The sequence below is a fragment of the Schistocerca americana genome, chromosome X (genome assembly GCF_021461395.2).
Source record: "Schistocerca americana isolate TAMUIC-IGC-003095 chromosome X, iqSchAmer2.1, whole genome shotgun sequence".
NCBI lineage: Eukaryota > Metazoa > Arthropoda > Insecta > Orthoptera > Acrididae > Schistocerca > Schistocerca americana.
This window is the reverse complement of record NC_060130.1, coordinates 289,760,059-289,783,617: the sequence shown is the minus strand read 5'-3', so window position 1 is coordinate 289,783,617 and position 23,559 is coordinate 289,760,059. Positions and strand designations below refer to the sequence as shown.

At 42.7% G+C, this 23,559-nt stretch overlaps 1 protein-coding gene across 1 annotated transcript in view; it reads right to left on the bottom strand.

The window, feature by feature from the left end:
• The window catches only part of LOC124556842 (cAMP-specific 3',5'-cyclic phosphodiesterase-like), a 931,691-nt gene that overhangs the window by 746,874 nt on the left and 161,258 nt on the right, over positions 1–23,559 (bottom strand). The window contains exon 3 of the mRNA XM_047130860.1: positions 11,336–11,368. Coding sequence (XP_046986816.1) covers positions 11,336–11,368 — 33 coding nt within the window. The remainder of the gene's footprint in view (positions 1–11,335; positions 11,369–23,559) is intronic.

The following is a 23,559-nucleotide window of genomic DNA, read 5'->3' as shown; positions in this document are numbered from 1 at the left end:
GAGCAGGCAGTGTTATGTAGTGGATATGGGGTCGTCAACGGCGTTGTGTCAAACACTGCAATGGAGCAACATCTCTAAACCAAGTGTTCAAGATATTCTCCACAATGTTTTGAAGAAGATAAAATTGGGCTTAACTCCCAAACAATAACAGTGACGTGTGACGCCTGCTGACACTTGAAAGAAATGCAAAACTCGGACAGTTCTTTTCTGGAAAAATCATCGCGGATGATGAGACTGTGTAATCAATACTAACATACCATAAAAGGACAAAGTGGAGAATGGGTATCTGATAGTTTCAGACCGAAGACGGTGCGAATGTGACGCGCCAGTTGATCGTCATCCCAAAGCAGGAGTTCTCTTGCGGTTTCACATGGTTGTATTAACGTTCGGTGCATTGTACTGAAGTGGAGGGATACTATGTAGAACGCCTGAAGTATTAAGACCATCACTTTAACGTTTGACTGTTTTTTCTTTTTTAATAATCCAGGCTCCAACCTCTTCGGACTGTTTAAAGGCAACGCGACTAAGAAAGCTTGCATACGACAGAAGTTTATAATGAAGTTGATGATTATGTGAGAACAAGCTTTGCGGGAAACATATAATGCAAACAAATACATATTTCGAATAAACAATGAAAAATTGACTCCGAACGTCTTAGGAACTATTGTTTTCGTGGTAGAACATCTTTATTTCTAACATCAACATCGTTGTCACATAATATGTGAAATGTTATGACTACTGTGTGCACACTTTCGTGTCATCTCTCTTGTGATTAACCTCGTCGTGAGAGACATTCTCTACCGTGAGAATGCCAAAATAATTTCGTAAGACCCTGAAAATCCCTGATATCCAGGAACTGTATTCAGGTTATTTACGTGCCAAAAGATAGCCTTGAATTATTCATTATTGTGTGAAGGGACACAGGGACAGTTAATACGGCTACTAACCACCTCTTTCATCTTACTATCACTGCTACTAGCCGTAGGCTGTAACGCGAAACAACGGCTAATTTGTGAAGGTGTATTTTAAGATACACACCTTACAGGTAAACAATCTCTCGAAACCCTCACAATAAAGTGATGGCATCATCTCTCTTCTGTTACCATTAAATTTATCCAGCTGCGCGACTTCACATCGCTACAGCAGTTTTTCCCCCGAGTTATTTGACGTCTCAATGCGCCAGGAGAAAGTGTGCCGAACTTGGCAATCGCTTTCATTTTGTTTATTATCTGAGTTTAGGATTCTATTGGTATCTGACTTGCCACGAAGGGACGCCTACTCAGCCTCGAAGTTAATGCAGAAAAATCAACTGTGAACTTCCAGTCGCCATACAAGAGTCTAAGGGAAAGTTTTCCGTAAGCTGAGGATAACACTGCGAAGCATTTTGCCGTGATCAATGGTCCGCCGACTACGAAGTACTTCCGTTACACGTACTGCTACAAAAATTTTAGGCATCACGGATTCTAACGATAATTTATCTGCGTGGTGGTATAGCGAAAGTAAGAGGCTATTTCTCTAAATCCATAAACGAAATGGTTCATCCACCTGCTGCACACATTGTAGAGAAAGGTCTAGCCATGTTGAAGTGGATGTAATTGCAAGCACAACGCACTAACATGACACAGGTGTCTTCTGTTACAGTTGGAGAGCGGAGATCTGAGTGGACTCGGAAAAGGTCGAGCATTCCGTCAGAGACATTTCACATTAATTACATTTGATCGCTTTCGTTTTAACGACGTTATTATGAATTTGAAACGTCAAGGAAGAACTAAACCAAATCATCGGTCCAGTAGGCCTAAGAAACTAATTGACAGAGACTGACGAACTATAAACTGTACTCTGAGAACAAATTTTCAGGGTTCTCCTCGGCTGCTGTATAAGACGTTCACGCTTGCTTTTCAGAGATGCAAGCAAGTAAAAGATCGATGCATTAAGATATTATAGGACTCTGTTCACGTGGTCATGATGATGTATACAGGCCACTGATCCCAAAAAGAATGTGTGACAGTCACGCGCGAGCAAATTTGTTAGGTGGAGCTACTTCGTTCTTGGTGTAAGCACCAGCACTCTAACACTTCATATATGTGGTGTCTGTTTTCGTGGACATGTCCGAAAGGACAATTATAGCTCTTATGTCAGGGGAATGAGGCAGAATGTTTGACTCACGTTCCATACAGTCTTACATGTTCTTTTGTTATGTTTCCATAATCACTCACTGGACTGCAGAAGCTGCTTTGGAAGGCCCCGGCAGGAAAGGATTTTGCCTGATAGGTGCGATATGTCAACTACACTGATATAGCTTGTCCTTTGCTCACGGAATACCGTATTGTCTATGAAAGTATATTTTAAAATGTTTTAATTCTCGTATAATTGTGAAGTCAGACAGTAAAGTATGGAAAGCTAAGTAACTGAGAAATGTTGACTGAAAATATCTGAAGCTTATTTTGAGATGGAAATATGTTAAGCTCACGCTACACGATGTGAAATCCTGAGTAACCGATCGATCAAACAATACTACTGCGAGAAAGAAAATCTGTTCTCAATAAAATTTATGCACGCAATCTGACAGTGACAAAATGACTTCTTAAATTTTGGCCCTGAATGTTGCGAATCTTTGTTAGTTTAGAAAACGATTTCTGTGCCAGAACCACTATCGTTATTACACAATAAATGTTATAATACAACTGACTTTATCTGTTAAACCTGTTTGAAATCAAAACGTAACACTTTCATAAAATATATCACTCGCATCAAACTTCTGAACTTATACTGATATTCTCGTAAATGCACTCTGACAATCACTGTGCCTGACTGAACGTAATCTGCAATGATATGCTTATGGCTTACCTCTATGCAGTGGACTGCCCTCTTGTCTGCTCTGCAACCCTGTTTTTTATAGAATAGTGATCTGACGGTCAAAATAAAATTTTACTAGCGATGCGCAGGGCGAGACGGGATTCAGTCAATACTCAAAACTTTTACTCAGCACACAAATTGCGACGTGCAGTGCGAGTCTGCAGTCAAATAAAACCATGAATGTAAATAAAAAATCTGGTGCTAATCTCACCGATAAAGAAATAACTGAATCGACATTAAGTTTTAACTGGGCTTCATTAAGTCGTAGTAACAATACAACTTTCTACACTTCCCACGCATGGACTAATTCGCAAAATATATCTTTAGCATTTTACATTGCAGTGAAAGACAGAACCATGTAACTTCATTACAGGAAATATGAACCATAAGCACTCAATCAGCACACTAATTAATTACAAATATAACGAACCACGTCACCTTTAAATGTAACCTTTTCTCGTTCATACAGCATTATAATCCTCTTGCTTAATATCTCCCTTTAAACCCATTACGCCGAGTACCTGCACTAAGCGCTGGGAGCGTCAACGTCCATGTTGTGTTATGTAATTAATAACGTTGTGTTTCAGTGACTGGTACACTGCGATACATTTTTGAATAGCTCTTTAGGAGAGGAAATGAATGACCCGATTAATAAATACAGGGTGCCATTTAAAAAAAGTCATACCGCTGTTCATATCTTTGTAAAATACAAAGCTACAACGAAGGCAATCATGCTGATTGATGTCCCCCTGACGGCTAAAGAACATTTGCTTGAACCATTTTGTAATTTGAATCTGGACAAACAGTTATTTAGGGTGGTCGAGGTAAATGGGACACCCTGTATAGTTGAAGTACCATGTAACCCCAGTCTGTCGTTTAAGCTCAGTTTGACTCGATGTTCAGCCATATGTTGTTCAGCTATGTGAAGAATCCTCCGCATCTCTAGAGCGAGCGCACGATGGTGCTGTAGTGTTCGACCCAGTGGTACAAAGTTCGCGTTATGCGAGAGGAAGAAATTTTCAACGCCACAAACTGATGGGCAAGAGGAGAACTTATGACTTACAGTTCCAGATCAGGAGACTAGACTTCAGTTTGCTAGGTTAAATTGCGAGTAACATGTGGTACCGTTGACTGTGATCCGTCGGTCAGTTGCGAACGTTATGGTCGCCTCCTTCGCTGTTCCAGCACTTGACATGTTGCTAATCTTCAGTCAGTGTAGTTGTTAACCAAAATCAACGCTTATTGAACTACTCTAGAGAAGTAAATTTGGATATAAACAATCTGTTAGCGAAATTAATCACGAGTTTGCATTCTGCAGTGGAGTGTGTGGTGATTTGAAACTCCCTGGTAGATTAAAACTGTGCTCCGGATCATTTTTAAAAAAATCGGCCCGTTTTATCTGTTGATAAATACGCGACGTAAAATGTGGAGAAAATGTAGGTTTTCACGGAAAGAAATCAACCATGAAGTACACAGTTCCAAATGCAACCGATCGAGGCCTCTTTGCAACAGCTGCACTACACCAAATGGATTACCCGTGCGTTTTCTGCTGGCTATAACATATTAACTTTAAAAAATCGTAATTTCCTACGAATGCCTTCTTGGGAGGAGTGAGCAAGAAAGTATTGTTCACAAACAGTTGACTGGCACGAGTGAGGGCCCTACGCAAAGCGGAGCGTGTAGTGCTTGCAACGGCGTCCGTCTATTTATACTGGTATTATTTGGCTCCAGATGGGACAAAGCCGCCGTCCGCAAATAGTTGACGCATTGCCTCGTGACCGTACGCGACAACCCGCTCACCCAGCTTTGTTACGTACTTTCATACCAAAAAATTAACGCTGGCAGAATCTCGACACTTTTCAAAGTTTTCGTGAATAACTTCACGATAGACAGTAGCAATAAAATACACACACCAGTTATTTACAGACAAATGTAACGTAGAAGCTGTCCTCGGAGAAAATCGTTTGCCCTCCGGAAATGTTTGGGAATACTCGAGGCAATAATGACCCTACTACTTGTCTTAGAACCTAGAGTGAAGGAAGGCAAACCTACGCTTGTAGAATTTGTACATTTACAGCAAACTTCTGAGAATGTTGGCCGGAATACACTTTTTGGAATTCTGAAGTTACAGGGAGCGATATGTTGCATTCAACTTTACAGAAACCAGCCTGCAGTTGTAAGAGTCGAAGGACATGAAGGAGAAGCAGTGGTTCAGAAAGCAGAGTGAGACAGGGCTGTAGCCTGTCACCCATGTTATGCAATCTGTACACTGAACAAGCAGTAAAATTAAAACTGTGAAGTTTGACGCTGACATTATAAGGCATGTAAGAGCAGTTTAACGGAATGGATAGTGTCTTGAAGACAGATAAGATGAACATTAGCAAAAGTAAAACCAGTGTAATAGAATATAGTATAATTAAATCAGACGATTCTGAGCGAATCAGATTACGAAATGTGGCGCTAAAATGAGTGTGACAGTCGGCCTTAGTCTGTGGCATGATGTACACGTAACTCATGCAGATATTTTATCTGGTGACTCCTGTTACAATTTTATGTTGACCTGTGGGCATTTGCGAGTCAGCATTCATTCTGAAGTACGATATATGTGATCTGGCTGCTATCTAAAGCCATGGCTTGGGATAATTCTTGTTTCGTAAATTTTATATGTGACAAGAACCGCTCGTCTTCATCTAATCTGATGTACCACCATATGATGTAACAAGGCCCACTCCTTCTGAAGAAGACAGTTTTAGAAATATTGATTCCTAGGTCAAGGACTAATAAACCTTTGTTTTGCAATTGGTCGGCTGATTTTTCAACCTCTTCGGATTTACGCAGTTGTTGTTTCGCAGCCATGTTTAAGATATTGGAATCTTTGGAACCTTTATCGACAACCGTGCAACAGAAACCGCATAAACAAAACATCTAATATATGCTTTGTTCAAAGCTCTCGTAAACTGAAGTGATCGACATTTCAGTGGTGCTAAGAACAAAACACCGGGATACCGACCAATGGTAACACGTAATGAAGTCCGGAGAGCCCATGTTTAAGCTGTTTCTTATGCAGGAAATGGTCGGGCAAGGAGAGCACCAGACTAAGTGTAGAATCAGGTCCGTCCTCTTTCAATGTGAAGTATGATGTACATTCCAGAATAGTTTGCATGCCCCCGTTGCTTTCAGCAGATCTGTCACAATGGAAGGTAAGGTAACTGTAACCTCTACATAACGATTTTAGGTGACTGATCATGAAGTCCCATACTCCGTAACAGAACGCAGGGGAAGATGCTGGAGACCTGCACCGCCGTACTAGGCAATGTCCTAGCGGAGGTGATTTGCCATATCCTTCCTCCGACCGTAATGAGGATGAATGATGATGACACAATAACACACAGTCATCTTGAGGAAGGTGAAAACGTCTGACCCCCGCCGGGAATCGGACCCTGGACCCCGTGCTCGGGAAGCGAGAACGCTACCGCGAGACCACGAGCTGCGGACTTTAGGTGACTGTGTGCATTAAATTGTGCAGATATTGTCAGCTGGATCTTTCTAGGACATAATACTCCCGCTCACAAGGCTGAAAATGTCCTGGATTCGTTTCATTTTCATGCCGAAGTAATACGTCATTCTTGGCTGCCGCAAAAGCTCCATTTGATTATTTTAGAGTCATTTTGACGTGTACTGTAAAAGTTGGCTCTGAGCACTATGGGACTCAACATCTGTGGTCATCAGTCCCCTAGAACTTAGAACTACTTAAACCTAACTAACCTAAGGACATCACACACATCCATGCCCGAGGCAGGATTCGAACCTGCGACGGTAGCAGTCGCGCGGTTCCGGACTGAGCGCCTAAAACCGCGAGACCACCGCGGCCGGCTACTGTGAAAGTAATAGGATGCTCACAAACATCAAAAAGCATCTCTCAAGGAATTCAAACAGTTTTCTTGCGATGAATGGTGTAAAAATCCTATTACTTGCCATACAGGATTTGCATCCATTCCATTTGGGTTCAAAGTGTTGTGAATACAAATGCGGCCATGTAATGGGACTAAACCATAACTAACCTCCCTTGGTACGTTTTATGTTTACTGCTGCACAGGTCAACAAAGGTCTCCGATGTGCTGTAACTTGGATCAAGAAGATGGAAATAGTTGTGGTACATTTCAGCTGGTATGCAATTTAAAACACTTACGCTGAAGTTCACTTAACATGTGTTTCACAGTTGCACCGTTTCTCCGCTACGGGTCTGTGAGGGATTTGATACTACTGATGTTCAGAGACGACGCAACGAAATGACGTGTGGTTAATATTGTTTTAGACATGTTGCTGCAAATTTGAGCCTCGCTCCAATGAACTTCTTTTTCTGCGGGAGATGAAGCGTTTGGTGTATGAGACGCCGATAGACACTCCAGGAGGGCTGGTTGCCCTTTTGGCTGAAGTTGCATCCATTGTTCGTGAAATACTTTCCGTCTGGTAATATGTTTTTTAGCCTCGGAAGACGTAAATGTTCCTCGTAGACGCATATCAGAGCACTTCATAAAATTGATAAGATGGTTACCAATATTCCTTTTTTTACATCTGGGCTTGTTACCTGACACACAGATTTGTTTTATATCTTTACTCTACACTCAAGAAACCAGCCACATTAAACATTCTATTCCAGCCGCCTTATCGTTTTTCACTGTTATATTACTGTTTTCTCGGTAGTGGTCTTGCACATAGAATCTGTGGGTTTTTGTTGAGCAATCACATCTCTATTTTGTTAAAAATCCCAGTAAAATCTTGCGTTGGATTCAGGTCCATAAGGCAACAGTCATCTACACGAAGCTGATGTGATAACCCAGATAGCTCATCCACTAGTACAGATATTTTAACGCCAGCCAATGCCACTTTACATGGTACAACCACGGGATATTTATATTTCGTCTACATTAATAGTGCTGTTTCCTAGTTTTTTTGTTTAATGTTCCTCTAGATGTCGCATTGTCGTTCTTATATGTGACGGTGACATTAAATTGGGTACACTATCGGGTAATCTGCCTGGAATACAGGGTGTTACAAAAAGGTACGGCCAAACTTTCAGGAAACATTCCTCACACACAAATAAAGAAAAGATGTTATGTGGACATGTGTCTGGAAACGCTTAATTTCCATGTTAGAGCTCATTTTAGTTTCGTCAGTATGTACTGTACTTCCTCGATTCACCGCCAGTTGGCCCAATTGAAGGAAGGTAATGTTGACTTCGGTGCTTGTGTTGACATGCGACTCGCTGCTCTACAGTACTACCATCAAGCACATCAGTACGTAGCATCAACAGGTTCGTGTTGATCACGAACGTGGTTTTGCAGTCAGTGCAATGTTTACAACTGCGGAGTTGGCAGATGCCCATTTGATGTATGGATTAGCACGGGGCAATAGCCGTGGCGCGGTTCGTTTGTATCGAGACAGATTTCCAGAACGAAGGTGTCCCGACAGGAAGACGTTCGAAGCAATTGATCGGCGTCTTATGGAGCACGGAACATTGCCGCCTATGACTCGCGACTGGGGAAGACCTAGAACGACGAGGACACCTGCAATGGACGAGGCAATTCTTCGTGCAGTTGACGATAACCCTAATGTCAGCGTCAGAGAAGTTGCTGCTGTACAAGGTAACGTTGACCACGTCAACGTATGGAGAGTGCGTGTGCAGGCACTATCAGCAGCTGATTGGCCCCCACGGGTACACGTCTGCGATTGGTTCATCCAACAATGCGTCAATCCTCATTTCAGTGCAAATGTTCTCTTTATGGATGAGGCTTCATTCCAACGTGATCAAATTGTAAATTTTCACAATCAACATGTGTGGGCTGACGAGAATCCGCACGCAATTGTGCAATCACGTCATCAACACAGGTTTTCTGTGAACGTTTGGGCAGGCATTGTTGGTGATGTCTTGATTGGGCCCCATGTTCTTCCACTTACGCTCAATGGAGCACGTTATCATGATTTCATACAGGATACTCTACTTGTGCTGCTAGAACATGTGCCTTTACAAGTACGACACAACATGAGGTTCATGCACGATGGAGCTCCTGCACATTTCAGTCGAAGTGTTCGTACGCTTCTCAACAACAGATTCGGTGACCGATGGATTGGTAGAGGCGGACCAATTCCATGGCCTCCACGCTCTCCTGGCCTCAACCCTCTTGACTTTCATTTATGGGGGCATTTGAAAGCTCTTGTCTACGCAACCCCGGTACCAAATGTAGAGACTCTTCGTGCTCGTATTGTGGACGGCTGTGATACAATACGCCATTCTCCAGGGCTGCATCAGTGCATCAGGGATTCCATGCGACGGAGGGTGGATGCATGTATCCTCGCTAAAACGGAGGACATTTTGAACATTTCCTGTAACAAAGTGTTTGAAGTCACGCTGGTACGTTCTGTTGCTGTGTGTTTCCATTCCATGATTAATGTGATTTGAAGGGAAGTAATAAAATGAGCACTACCATGGAAAGTAAGCGTTTCCGGACACATGTCCACATAACATATTTTCTTTCTTTGTGTTTGAGGAATGTTTCCTGAAAGTTTGGCCGTACCTTTTTTTAACCCCTGTATAGGGTATAATAAAACCGACGGTCTGCAGGGACGGATTCCTGACTGAAAATAGAGGAAATAAGGTCCTATGAACATGTGTCCAAAAATGAAGCGTTGCCACGGTAGATGGCGCTGTCGAATGGCAGTTCCTCTGACCACGTGCCGTGTGTTCCTTGTATGATGCAGCCTGTGTGATTGACACCACTTACCGTAAGCAGCAGAATGGTTCGTCGGTAAAGATACTGATGACAGAATTGCCATAATTGTGACGGTCTGGTGCAGAAACCGTCGCCAAATTACTTACTATAGAGGGATGTCCGCTGCTGATAATCCTCTCATTTGTTGCACGTGGTAGGGATAGTAGTGGTTTTCATGCAGCCCGCATCTCGTGGTCGTGCGGTAGCGTTCTCGCTTCCCACGCCCGGGTTCCCGGGTTCGATTCCCGGCGGGGCCAGCGATTTTCTCTGCCTCGTGATGGCTGGGTGTTGTGTGCTGTCCTTAGGTTAGTTAGGTTTAAGTAGTTCTAAGTTCTACGGGACTGATGACCATAGATGTTAAGTCCCGTAGTGCTCAGAGCCATTTTTGGTTTTCATGCACAATACGCTTAATCGTACTTTGGCTTGCACCATGTTGGCGGGCACATTGGTTGGAGCCTGTACTAGGGTTCGTCTCAGTATCTGTAGAACCCGATCCTCCAAATCTGGTGTACGCACAGTACGCCGCTTTCCTGCACGCTCGTCTGTATGTAAGGACCCATTATCACACAAATGCCCAACAAGAGGCTTGAAACGTAGCATGATGTGGTTGTTGTCTGTGAGGGTATTTGTTTTGGTATAGCCGTGCTGCCTCTCAAACGTTCCATCTCCTTGGCCGTAACACAAGGCACGCGATCAGAAGAATTTTCATTCGTCAGCGCATTCTACCGTGGCAACGATGCATTTCTGGACACATGTTCAAAGTACCTTTGTTTTCTCCATTTCCAGTGAGCAATCCGTCCCTGCAGTTTGTCGGTTGTATTCATGTTCACCCTGTTTGAACTATCTTGGTGCAGTTCGGAAGAGTTGAGGAAGGATACAGTCAGGTTCAAGTTTTGACTGTGCCGTGGGGGCGTGTTAGAACAGCTTAACTTGAACAACGTTCCCACGAAACTCAAAGCATTATGAAAAACCTCATGAAGTTTAAGAGAGATCGTACATTCATAGTCTGCTGGACCCTCTTTTTTCGTCACTCTCTCTATAACTGAAGTTTCCAATCGTAATTCGTGTATACAGTTAAACATATACTGATGGCACAGATAATGGGTTCGCGTCGATCACATAAGGCAGATCCCATCTATTGGCAGCAGATGACAAGCAGTCCAGCTGTTTGAGTGCTTAACACATGGCTGATTTTGTAACTTCACTAAAGAAAAAGCGAAAGAACTATGATTATTAGTGCAAACCACTGAATTTCAACACTGCAAACGTATTAAAGCAAGTGAATAACCTGAAAAAGGTTATAAGGATTTTTTCAACTGAAAATGCACAGTGGTCGCATACAAAAGCCGAGAACTGAGCTGTCTGTGGTCAGCCCAAAATTATGTTCTCTTAATTTAAACTAGGTGACTAATACAACAGTGAAAAAAAAAATGCAGACATTCCCGATGTGAATTCAAAAGACATGCGTGAAATTTAAAGAAGCGCAGGTGATGGACCTACGTAATAAACATTTTACTGTGCTGTGTTACTACAGGACGCGTAAAAAAAGGGAGTGCTGGGGAAGACGAACACCAAACGCCACTCGCACACAGGAAGGAGGGGAAAGTTAGTGCATGGGGATGCGAGCTACGGGATGCACAACCACTCCGTGCCACCTACGAAACGCTAAGGGCAGGCCAGAAGACAGACAAAAGAAGTCAGGTACATACGAGCGCTCCAACACTGTCTCTGTCTCCTTGAATCTGCAAAAGACGCAACATCAGGATCAACAAATGGACGACAAGACACGGGTGTAGCCACACACGCACACACACCCATGCACACAACACCACACACAAATTAGCCAGCTAAATCACCCACAGGTCGTAAAACTGAAAGCCGAGTACTTCGAACACTCGGAAGTATTTTCCAGCAACACATTTATGTTCATTAAGAAGAAAAAAAATGTCTTGGACAGAAAGAATTATACTTGTAAAAACAATAACCACTTTATTCAAACTGTATTATACATACATTAATTAGCAAAATTGTAATAAAACAGGAAAACCTTGGGCTATTATTGTACTAAAAAGTTGGTAAACCACGCACACTAAAGTGCATAACACGGCAAACCGTCACAGATGCTTCAGGTTTTGCAACGGGGCATTTAGTTGGTAGTCCTTAAAACAGAAAAACACAAATTAAAAAAATAAAAATTCTTCATGTGGGTGCCCATATTGTCCGTAGCAGTTTTACAATTCTTGAGAGTATATTATTAAACTTCCCTCAACAAAATAAGGAAAGTGATCTAAACTGTAAGCGACACACACACACACACACACACACACACACACACACAAAGGGCGAGAGAGGGAGGGATGGGGGGGGGAGAGGGAGGGAGGGAGGGAGGGAGGGAGAGAGAGAGAGAGAGAGAGAGAGAGAGAGAGAGGAGGGGGGGCTGATTTGAAGAGAGGACACAAATACATCACAATACAAATATTTTAAAAAAAGACTAGCAACTACCACACACATATCCGTATATTTACGCCAGAAGCAATTCTACTTACCAAAACCATCCATTATTTTCATAACAATGAAATAGGTAGCAAAAATTTACATTTCGAATACGTTCAATGTGCGTGCCAAGAATAGATGATGTACAACACTTCTCTCTTAATTTTTTAGAAATGCACAAAAGTTGAAACTGATAGAATCAATTATGGAGGACAGATAAAACTTTATTGTGGTAGGAACACTGTTCTGACTTTCAGACACCAATAACGTCGATTTCAAATTGGAACTCAACGGTTATTTCCCAACCACATAAACATCATAAGTTATTGCGAAAATATGAATTGATGTAGCAAGATATCTGATGTATGGAATTGAATAAGTCAACAAAGAAACCGCAATTGGAACCCGAACGAGTGTGAAATGGATGGCAGTTATTTGGAAGATTTTGTGTTTGGCATTCTAACTTACCTAGAGCACAGAGCCATATACTGAACCGAGCGAGGTGGCGCAGTGGTTAGCACACTGGTCTCGTATTCGGGAAGACGACGGTTCAAACCCGCGTCCGGTCATCCTTTTTTAGGTTTTCCGTGATTTCCCTAAATCACTTCAGGCTAAAGCCGGGATATTTTCTTTGAAAGGGCACGGCCGACTTCCTTCCCCATCCCTAAGGCGATGGGACCGATGACTTCGCTGTTTGGTCCCCTCCTCCAGACTAACCACCCACATACCGGCTGTGTCTCCTAAGAGTCGTCGGGCCCCTGTTCTCTGGTGTTTCTGCAGATTTTTCCAATTTCGTTTTTTCGTTGTGTAGCAGGAGTCAGCCCACGTATTTCATGCGACAGTGTCGACGGAAAGCGTCAGTTTCTTTCCCGTTACAGACAAAATTATTTTCTAAGTAGAGTTTTATTTGCCCATTCGATAGATCGCTCCCAAATTACTCCAGTGCGATATTCTTCATATCGATACGTGCTGCTGACAGGGACAGTAAAACTTGAAGAATAACCGGTATTCCAGTAGCGACAGCAGTGCCCTGGCACGCGCTGACTGCTACCGAAAATCATGCAGCGCTACTGAATCGCTGGCGGATTGCTGTTTATTCTATTCTGTGTGTCTAGTGACACAGTTAATACATATCGATAAAATAAATATCGAACTAGATTAATTTGGGAGCTCTCTATCGAATGGGCACATAAAATTAAGATTTAAAAATAATTTTGTTTGTGATGGGACACGAACCGACGGATTCCATCGACACGGGGTGTCGCATGAAAGACGTGACAAGCAGTAATTGTCTGAACTGTCACCAGCTACACATTGCAAAAACGAAATCTGCCAAAACATCAGTTACAATGGTCCTGACGACTCTTAAATCAGACATCTACAAGGTGTTCCCATAAGAGCGTGAAAAAATTTAACAGGACATAAATGATGCTCCACTAAACAATTTGAGGTAGCGAACCTGGGTTCAGAGAAGCCAGCGTAAGGAGATAATAGGAATAAAACCACATTACTGTGTACTTTTTTATTTACATTAGTTACAGCTAACTGCAAATACCATCATTGACACAACGAACATACCATTTGTATTGTAGCGTACAAAATGTGCTGAAACTGGCGGCCATCAACCTTAATGCAAGCATGACATCGGCGGACAAGATTCTGACGCACGCTAACAAATAACCCTGGTGTGTTTCGAATCGCATCAAAGGCAGCTACAATTCTGAAATTGATTTCATCTCCATACCCACTGGGGTCTTTAGATATTCCCACAGTAAATAATCGGGGGGGTTTCAGGTCAGGTGACCTCGCAGGCCATGGAATAGGATCTCCCCCTCCAATACAGCGACCAGGAAATATGGCTCTGAGCACTATGGGACTCAACATCTGTGGTCATCAGTCCCCTAGAACTTAGAACTACTTAAATCTAACTAACCTAAGGACAACACACACATCCATGCCCGAGGCAGGATTCGAACCTGCGACGTAGCGGTCGCGCGGTTCCAGACTGAAGCGCCTATAACCGCTCGGCCACTTCGGCCGGCACCAGGAAGTACACCACTGAGATGGTTGCGGACATCCACACTGAAATGTGAGGTAGTGCACCGTCATGTTGTATGCAATCCTCTCATTAGCAGACAGGGGTATGTTCTCCAACAGGCATAACTCTTTGCACGAATTCCACGTAAAGGTGGCCATTGAGGAAGCCAGGTGGAAGATGTGGCCCAGTGAGACTGTCGCCTGTAACGCCGGATGATGTCTGTTAGGAAATCGTTCCCTTTACAGCGTTTCAACAGCAACAGCATTGAAACGTACTTCCCCATACACAAGGTGCACGTCAGTGAATCTGTACCGGTACTGCTCCATCGTACTGTACTGTACGTCTCTGAACAGCACAGAGTAATGAATGGGTCTGTCGTCGATTCAAAGCATATTCTGTCATGGGAAAATGTAAATACGATACAACAGAGCCACCTCATGGCCAAGTAAAGTAAGCAAAACCTGCATCATGACTTCCTAGTAATCAGGCTAGTCGTCCTTGTTTCTTTGCAAGAAATAAAGAATGTTCATGTAAATAAGCAGCACATTATGTGTAAATTTGTACGCATGTTAGTTGTAAATAAGCTGGAAAACAGTAATTCTAGACAGAGCGGTAGACAAGTTTACTTCCGTATCTCATTAAGCTGGTTTCTCTGATCCTAGGTTCCCTACCTCAAATTTTTTAGTGGCGCGTCCTCCATGTCCAATTTTTGGACACACTTACCGAAACACCATATGAACGATTCCAGAAGTAGTTTCTTGAGGCTTGTACAGCGTCGAGAGGGCTGCCTCAAAGCTCAGTCGTGGCCGTCGTGGTTGCCACAGGCTCTCAAACAACCGGCTACATCTCACAGAACGTGCTTGTCATCATTGTGACCTGTGACCTCAGCGCTCTCCAGCGACAGCCTGCGGCATCTGGCGCGTAAATCACACACATTCTTTACGAAAACAGACGCGCGTAAAATAGTTGCGTTAACTCTGTTACGTATAGCGTCAGATGTCAGTTTGCGAATCCATAATATCCATATGAGGGGTGCTCCATTGAATACCATCACTCTGAAGTAACGTACTTTGTCACACAGATTTCAAGATCGAGATTACTTTCTTAATTTCATTTGAACGGAAGTGGAGATTCTTTCGAAGCTGGTCACCATGCCTGAGAAAGATACTTACCAACAACATACAAACATGAGGCAGTACATAAAACCGAGAGATATATTTTACACAAAGTTTCATAATGGCAAAAACTTCCAGTGTGTAACTTGTGATTACTTTCTGCCTCAGACTGTCAATTACGTTAAGATTTCTGGTCACTGAGGAAACACCACAATCGTTGGCCTTTGCAACAAGAATTGCAGCAAATACATTATTTAAAATAAATAACAGACTACTGCACGTAATACCTGGACTAAATTACTAAGAAACACCAGGAATCTTCTGGAAAACAAAAGGTGACTATACATTTGCGAGGCAGTGGATGCGAATCTGCTGCCTTCCTCTTCAGAGCTCACGGTGCTATCAATTAAGCTACAGGCCTCCAGATGTGGTATACACTGCCTGAGATTGCATCTACAGACGTCATTATTTGATATTCAACTACCACAAATTGAAACAAAACGCCGCGCTTTTGATAGATCTTCATTGGGGCGTAACTTTGAAACGGTTTCCTTTCATTGAAGACAAATTATAACACTAAAAACATCGAGTACAGCAAGTTTTTATCCCCTTTCGAAACATTCTCAATTTTCCGATGCCTTGAAACAGCTTATTTTCATACCTCGTGCTCTATGATAATGGAAACGTATTCAAAACATAGTTTACCTCTGTACAATATGGCGGCATGTGGCGCTTGTGCCGTACAAACGATGTCGCACGCCACTTGCCTCGTTTATCTGCACGAGGCAAAAATCTGACGTGCCTAGTTCTTCATTTTACGCTCCACACGTGTAATTCCACGCTGTGACGTCGCCAGCTCCTCGTTCATGTGTTTTTAACGTTTCGTTAGAGGACGACTTTATCCACTTTTTATAAGTTGCAGACATCATCTGGCGTACATGCTTCTCCAGTAATTAAATCTTATTATTTATCTACTTTTCATTTATAAAAAAAAAACTTACTAGCCTGCGTACACCTCTTTAAAACTCTTACAATTAGTCCTATTGAGTGTAACCATTTTTAGAGATCAAGGAACCGCCAATCAAACACAGGATATGTGATTAGGTTTTGTGTACCACACTGAAGTCAGATCAACTATTATTATTGTTATCAAACTCTGACATTAAGAAGAGAACCCTCTTGGATCGTTTCACAGCTGTGCCATCGACTGTTAAAGTCTAGTTTTTTTCCACGCTACTATAATTAAATAAAAAGCGTCTATATTATTTTGCTCTTAATTGATTCATTCACTGAACGTTGTCGTATCCTGAAGAAAAAATTACTTCATTTTTGAAATACTCAGTGACAAGTAGAAATGAAAGGCGCGAAAATAATGGAATTTTTAAAAGAAAAATGCGTTACTGTAAATATAGATCTTATAAACGTTTATATCCGAAATAAAGGCAGAATAGAAAGCAAGCCAGTCTTCAAATGTTACACGGTGAGCATCAGGGCGAGGAAAGATTTTCTGAAGTTACTGATACTGTCCAATTGCATTTGGCGTGGGCGTAGTCAGGGAGTTGTTCAATACAATCCCGAGGAGGTTCAGCAAAATGTTTACCGTTCCAACAGACGAGGCTACTGGAAATCATATTTACGCCGGGCAGACGTATTGGTTGAGCGGATACGTTTATCTGATTTGGCTGGCAAACACATTATATTACACAGGGGTTGGGGAACGGTAGATACGAATCATAGATGTTCGTTATTGAGTTTTAGAGACATTTTCCGGATCGCAACTATCCACTTTAGCTTGAGGCTACTCATTACATTCATTAACTGTCAAACCGTTGAACGATAATAACAGTAATTTTTCTCTGTCTTTGACAGAAATCAGTTTTCTACATGAATGTCCACGACTGCGGCTTTTGAAAGGTATCTTCCCTTCTTTCTAGTGTCTTCCATCACAACACATTAACGCAGTGGGGAACACAGGCCGATACTTTAATTTTTCCAGCACTTTTTAGGTTATAATTAATACACTGATTCTGTTGTTTTACGTTCGTAACTGAAAGTGACTAAAAAGAACCGCAAACATCAAACTAAAAGTACGCTTGTTTTCCAAATGACGTGCTCTGTTATTGACTGCCTAAAGAGAAATTACGAAAGTAACATAAGATGCAGACAATTTTCAAAAGAGGAGTTAAACACATTCACTCGACCTGAATAAAGTTCAACAAAATTTGCTCTAAAAATAATGCAGCATTGGCGACATAGGTAGAACATAAAAATCCTGTGATTCTTTTGATGCGGGTCGAATATCGTACGACTGCACCGTTGCCGAACAGTTACTGGGATAAGTCACGATCATGAAATATCTAGAGTTACCAATACAGAGCAATACGTCGTGGCGTGATGAAATAAATCTAGCACTGGAGAAAGTAGATACAGATGAATGTTTATTTGGAAGGAGGTGGACACGAATCTGCTACCTTTCTCTTCACAGCTCAAAATGTTATCGTCTATGGTACTGTTTCAACATGACACCCAGATCTCAGTAAACCGTAAATACTGTCTAAAGTCTGGACCTACAACTGTAATTATTTGATACTGAACTATGATAAACAATATGAAAACGACGCGCTTTTGATAGATCATCATTGTGCGGTAGCACTGAAACCGTGTACTTTCATAGCACACAAGTTATACGTAATTACTTCACTTTATTATAATAAATTGTAGCAAACATGACAAGTTTTTCGAGAGATTCCCAGTTTACTGATACTTTGAAACAGCTTATAGTCATGCCACGTACTCTAAAAAGAATTATATATTAGTTTCACTCAATACAATATGGCGGCTTCTCAGTTCTGTTTGTGATTTAAAACGGATGTCGCATCTCATTGGCCATGTTGCCCTCTCAGAGACAAAAATCTAACATGCCAGATTATTTACTACACCGTCCGCACTGCAGTGGAATGTGGAATTCCACGCTATTACTTCGGCAGCTTTTCGTCCACTTGCGTTTTCGCGTCCCGTTATTTAGAGTATATCTATCTGAATATCTCGTGGACGAACAGAGCAAGCTGGTTTCCACACGATCGTTCTTTTCGGTATCTATGTTGATTTCTATAGAATAGATTTTAGGGCCCCAGAAATGTAATTATGTGCGAGCAAGAAACATGTTTCAAATTCTACAACAGACCGTCGTCGGAGATGAAGGCCTATAGTTACGTGCGTCTGTTTGACGATCCTTCTTGAAAACTAGTATCACCTGTACTGTTTTCCAGTCATTTAAAACACTTGGCTCCTCCAGCGACCTACAGGATACTGCTTCCAGGAGAGAAGTACACTCATAGGCCAAAACATTATGACCACTGCCCACCGCGGCGGTGGATGCCCCCTGGTAGCGTTGCGGATACGTGACGCGGTAACAGAAGTGTGTGTGTGTGTGTGTGTGTGTGTGTGTGTGCAGCAGACAAAGACGGGGGATCGGATCACCCTAGCGAAGATATGGGCCGCAAATGGGGAAATCCACTGAGATAAGCTACTTTGAAAAATGGCAGCTTATTATTGCGCAGAGCCTGTAAACGTCGAAGCTGGTCGAATGTTCCACTTGCTACTGTCGTTAGCATCTACGGATAGAGGTGGAAGGAGGGAAACTACCAGTAGGCGCTAAGCGGCTGGAAGTCCACGACTCTTCAGGGAACGTGGGATTCGGAGGCTTGCCTTCTCTGTAAAGTAGGATAGATTGTGATCTGTGGCATCTTTGCCGAGAGAGCAAATTGCTGGTGCACGTACAAGTGTTTCAGAACACACCATTCATCGTAAATTGCTGAATATGGAGCTCCACAGCAGACCACCCCTACGTGTTCACATGTTGACCCAACGACATCGTCAATTACGATTGCAGTGGGCACGGAACCATCAGAATTCGACCGTCGATCCATGCAACGTCTCGGCTATTCTGCTGAATCACACTTTTGCTACACTAGATCGATGGTCGTTTTCACAAATGCCGTCATCGAGGTGAACGGCGGATCGAAACATGCAGCTCGCCACGGACGCAGGCTGGTGGTAGCAATATTATGCTATGGGAGACATTCTCCTGCGCTTGCATGGGGCCTGTAGTAGTAATCGTAGTCACGCAGACAGCTGCTAAGAACCTAAATCCCATCATGCTTGAAATGTTTCCCGACGTCGATGTCACCATTCAGCAGTATAATTGTACGTGTCTCGGAGGCAGTGATTTTAGGAGCATTATAGGGAATTCATTCTTTTGTCTCGGCGACCAAATTCACCTGATGCAAATCCTGTGGAACCCATCTGGGTCGCTATAGGCCGCCACCACCGTTTACATAAATCAGTAGCCCGTCATTTACGCGAGTTATACAGGGTGGTCCATTGATCGTGACCGGGGCAAATATTTTACGAAATAGGCGTCAAACGGAAAAACTACAAAGAACGAAACTTGTATAGCTTGCAGGGGGAAACCAGATGGCGTTATGGTTGGCCCACTAGATGGCGCTGATATAGGTCAAACGGATATCAATTGCCTCTTTTTTTAAAATAGGAACCCCCATTTTTGTTACATTTTCGTGTAGTACGTAAAGAAACATGAATGTTTTAGTTGGACCACTTTTTCGCTTTGTGATAGATGGCACTGTAATAGTCACAAACATATGGCTCACAATTGTAGACGAACAGTTGGTAACAGGTAGGTGTTTTAAATTAAAATACAGAACGTAGGTACGTTTGAACATTTTATTTCGGTTGTTCCAATGTGATACGTGTACCTTTGTGAATGATGTCTGTCAACCTCAATGCATTTGACAATACGTGTAACGACATTCCTCTCAACAGCGAGTAGTTCGCCTTCCGTAATGTTCGCACTTGCATTGACAATGCGCTGACGCCCGTTGTCAGGCGTTGTCGGTGGATCACGATGGCAAATATCCTTCAACTTTCCCCACAGAAAGAAATCCGGTGCCATCAGATTCGGTGAACGTGCGGGCCATGGTATGGTGCTTCGACGACCAATCCACCTATCATGAAATATGGTGTTCAATACCGCTTAATCCGCACGCGAGCTATCTGCCGGACATCCATCATGTTGGAAGTACATCGGCATTCTGTCATGCAGTGAAAAATCTTGTAGAAACATCGGTAGGACATTACGTAGGAAATCAGCACACACTGCACCATTTAGATTGCCATCGATAAAATGGGGGCCAATTATCCTTCCTCCCATAATGCCGCACCATACACTAACCAGCCAAGGTCACTGATGTTCCACTTGTCGCAGCCATCGTGGATTTTCCGTTGCCCAATAGTGCATATTATCCCGGTTTACGTTACCGCTGTTGGTCAATGACGCTTCGTCGCTAAATAATAAACGCGTGCAAAAAATCTGTCATCGTCCCATAATTTCTCTTGCGCCTAGTGGCAGAACTGTACACGACCTTCAAAGTCGCCGCCATGCAATTCCTGGTGCATAGAAATGTGGTACGGTTGCAATCGATATTGATGTAGCATTCTCAACACCGACGTTTTTGAGATCCCCGATTCTCGCGCAATTTGTCTGCTACTGATGTGCGGATTAATCTCGACAGCAGCTAAAACACCTACTTGGGCATCATCATTTGTTGCAGGTCGTGGTTGACGTTTCACATGAACACTTCCTGTTTCGCCGGCCGAAGTGGCCGTGCGGTTCTAGGCGCTACAGTCTGGAACCGAGCGACCGCTATGGTCGCAGGTTCGAATCCTGCCTCGGGCATGGATGTGTGTGATGTCCTTAGGTTTAATTAGTTCTAAGTTCTAGGCGACTGATGACCTCAGAAGTTAAGTCGCATAGTGCTCAGAGCCATTTGAACCATTTGAACTTCCTGTTTCCTTAAATAACGTAACTACCCGGCGAACGGTCCGGACATTTGGATGATGTCGTCCAGGATACCGAGCAGCATACATAGCACACGTCCGTTGGGCATTTTCATCACAATAGCCATACATCAACACGATATCGACCTTTTCCGCAATTGGTAAACGGTCCATTTTAACACGGGTAATGTACGACGAAGTAAATACCGTCCACACTGGCGGAATGTTACGTGATACCACGTACTTATACGTTTGTGACTATTACAGCGCCATCTATCACAAAGCGATAAAAGAGGTCCAACTAAAACATTCATATTTCTTTATGTACTACAGGAATACGTAATAAAAAGTGGGGGTTCCTATTTAAAAGAAACGCAGTTGATATCCGTTTGACCTATGTCAGCGCCATCTAGCGGACCAACCATAGCACCATCTGGTTTCTCTCTTCAAGCTAGACGAGTTTCGTTCTTTGTAGTTTTTTCGTTTGATGCTTGTTTCGTGAGATATTTGGCCCGGACACTATCAATGGACTACCCTGTATAATCTGTGAGTAGACATCTAATGCCTCATACCTCCATAAAGCTGCCAACAAACTGTCGGATCCCTTATACGCAGAATGAGTTATGTATTTCGTTCCAAAGATGGACAAACGAACTACTAAGCAGATGGTCATAATGTTTGGACTCATCAGTGTCCCATACTCTATGTAGAATCACATTGGTATCCCGTAAGGTCCAGAGGCCTTCCCTTTGTTGAGCAGTTTCAGTTGCTTTTCTAAACCATGGTCACTTATTTCGTTACCACGCATTTTGTCTTTTGTGCTACGAATGAAAGGAGACACTACACTGCGATCTTCCTATTTGAAACAGTTGTGGAGAAAGACGTTTAGTATTTCGGCCTTTCCTGTGTCGTCCTCCACTGCAATGCTATTATGGTCACAGAGTGTCTGGACAGATGGCTTCGGTCCGTTTACTGATTTAACGTAAGGCCAAAACGTCTCAGGGTTTCCTGCCAAGACGGTGAACAAAATTTTGCTTCCGAACTTGTTGAACGATTCGCGCGTAGCTTTCAGTACGCTGATTTTGGCTTCTTTTAATTTGTCTGTGAGGCTTTGGCTACTTTTAAATTTGCAGCCACGCTCTCTCTGTTTTCGTAGCAGTTTTCTAACACGGCTGTGGAATCAAGGCGGATCTCTTCCACCCCTCACAGCTCTGCTCGACATATACCTGTTTAAAGCGTACTACACAATGCTCTCGAACTCCGTTCGTTGATACTCAACACTGTTAGTGCTGGAGATGACATTTTCGTGTAGATCGCCCAGGTAATCTGAAATCTGTTTCGTGTCACTCTTGCTGAGCAGGATGATCTTTCCTGCCACTCTTTGTATTTCTGTTTACAGCCGTATTCAGTGATGTTGTAACGGCTTTATGAGCACTGATTCTCTGTTCCACATTTAGGATTCTACATTTAGAATTCCGTTCAGATATCAGTTGGAAAACCTCAATGTTCATTATTAAAATTTTATGAAAAATGGCTTCCAGACAATCAATTCAAGTTTTATTGTCTACATTAATTTTATTGGCTGCCCATTGTTCTTATTAGCACTGATGATTCGATATCAAGAGACGTCATCAGTGGGACGTGCATTTATTGTCCCTAAGCAGAAATATTCCGAGCAATTCGTCCTCCCCACAGTATTAAATTCATACCGCGAAAGTAACAGCGATTAGAGAGGCTGGCAGATTTGATCGTTATGCTGGTTGCAACAGTAAAATGAATGCCAAATACCAAACGTCTTAAGAAACGTACTGCAAATTAAACGAAGAGGAATGGGTATCTCCTCTCTATGAGCCCCGGCTCATGTAGGACCAGGTCAACCAGTTGGCGAAGCACACCAGTTTTCTGCCGCCTGCAATGAACGTCAGTCTAATACCCATCGATTTCAAGTTATGGATAGGAAAACTGACCTAGGAAGAATGGGCAGAGAACTGGCGTCTTCAAATCTGCCGTAAAGGTCAATACCAGGCTGCGACACGACCGGTAATTTGAAGCTCCCACTGATTCAGAACATTTCAGGCGAATAGGAGACTGATAACTGCCTTGGTAAAAATATGTGCTAACCAGCTCCTTCCCACTTATATCAGACAGGCATAAAGGAGAATCTTTTCTGCGACTGTCAACAGAAAAGAGAAAATGTCGACCACTTACTGTTTTCCTGCAGTTTCTTCGAAACATAGTAAAACCGCTTACTGCAAAACTTCGTGAAATTTAACGTGCTCCTTCCAACAAATTCCTCGTTTTACTGCATCATGAAGGTAGTCAAACATACCAAGTACTTTTTTTATTTTTCACGAACAGTAACGTGTGTATATGAAATTTGGTGTTCTATCTGTGCTTGCATAAACACTAACCTCCAGGCGTATGCTTCCCA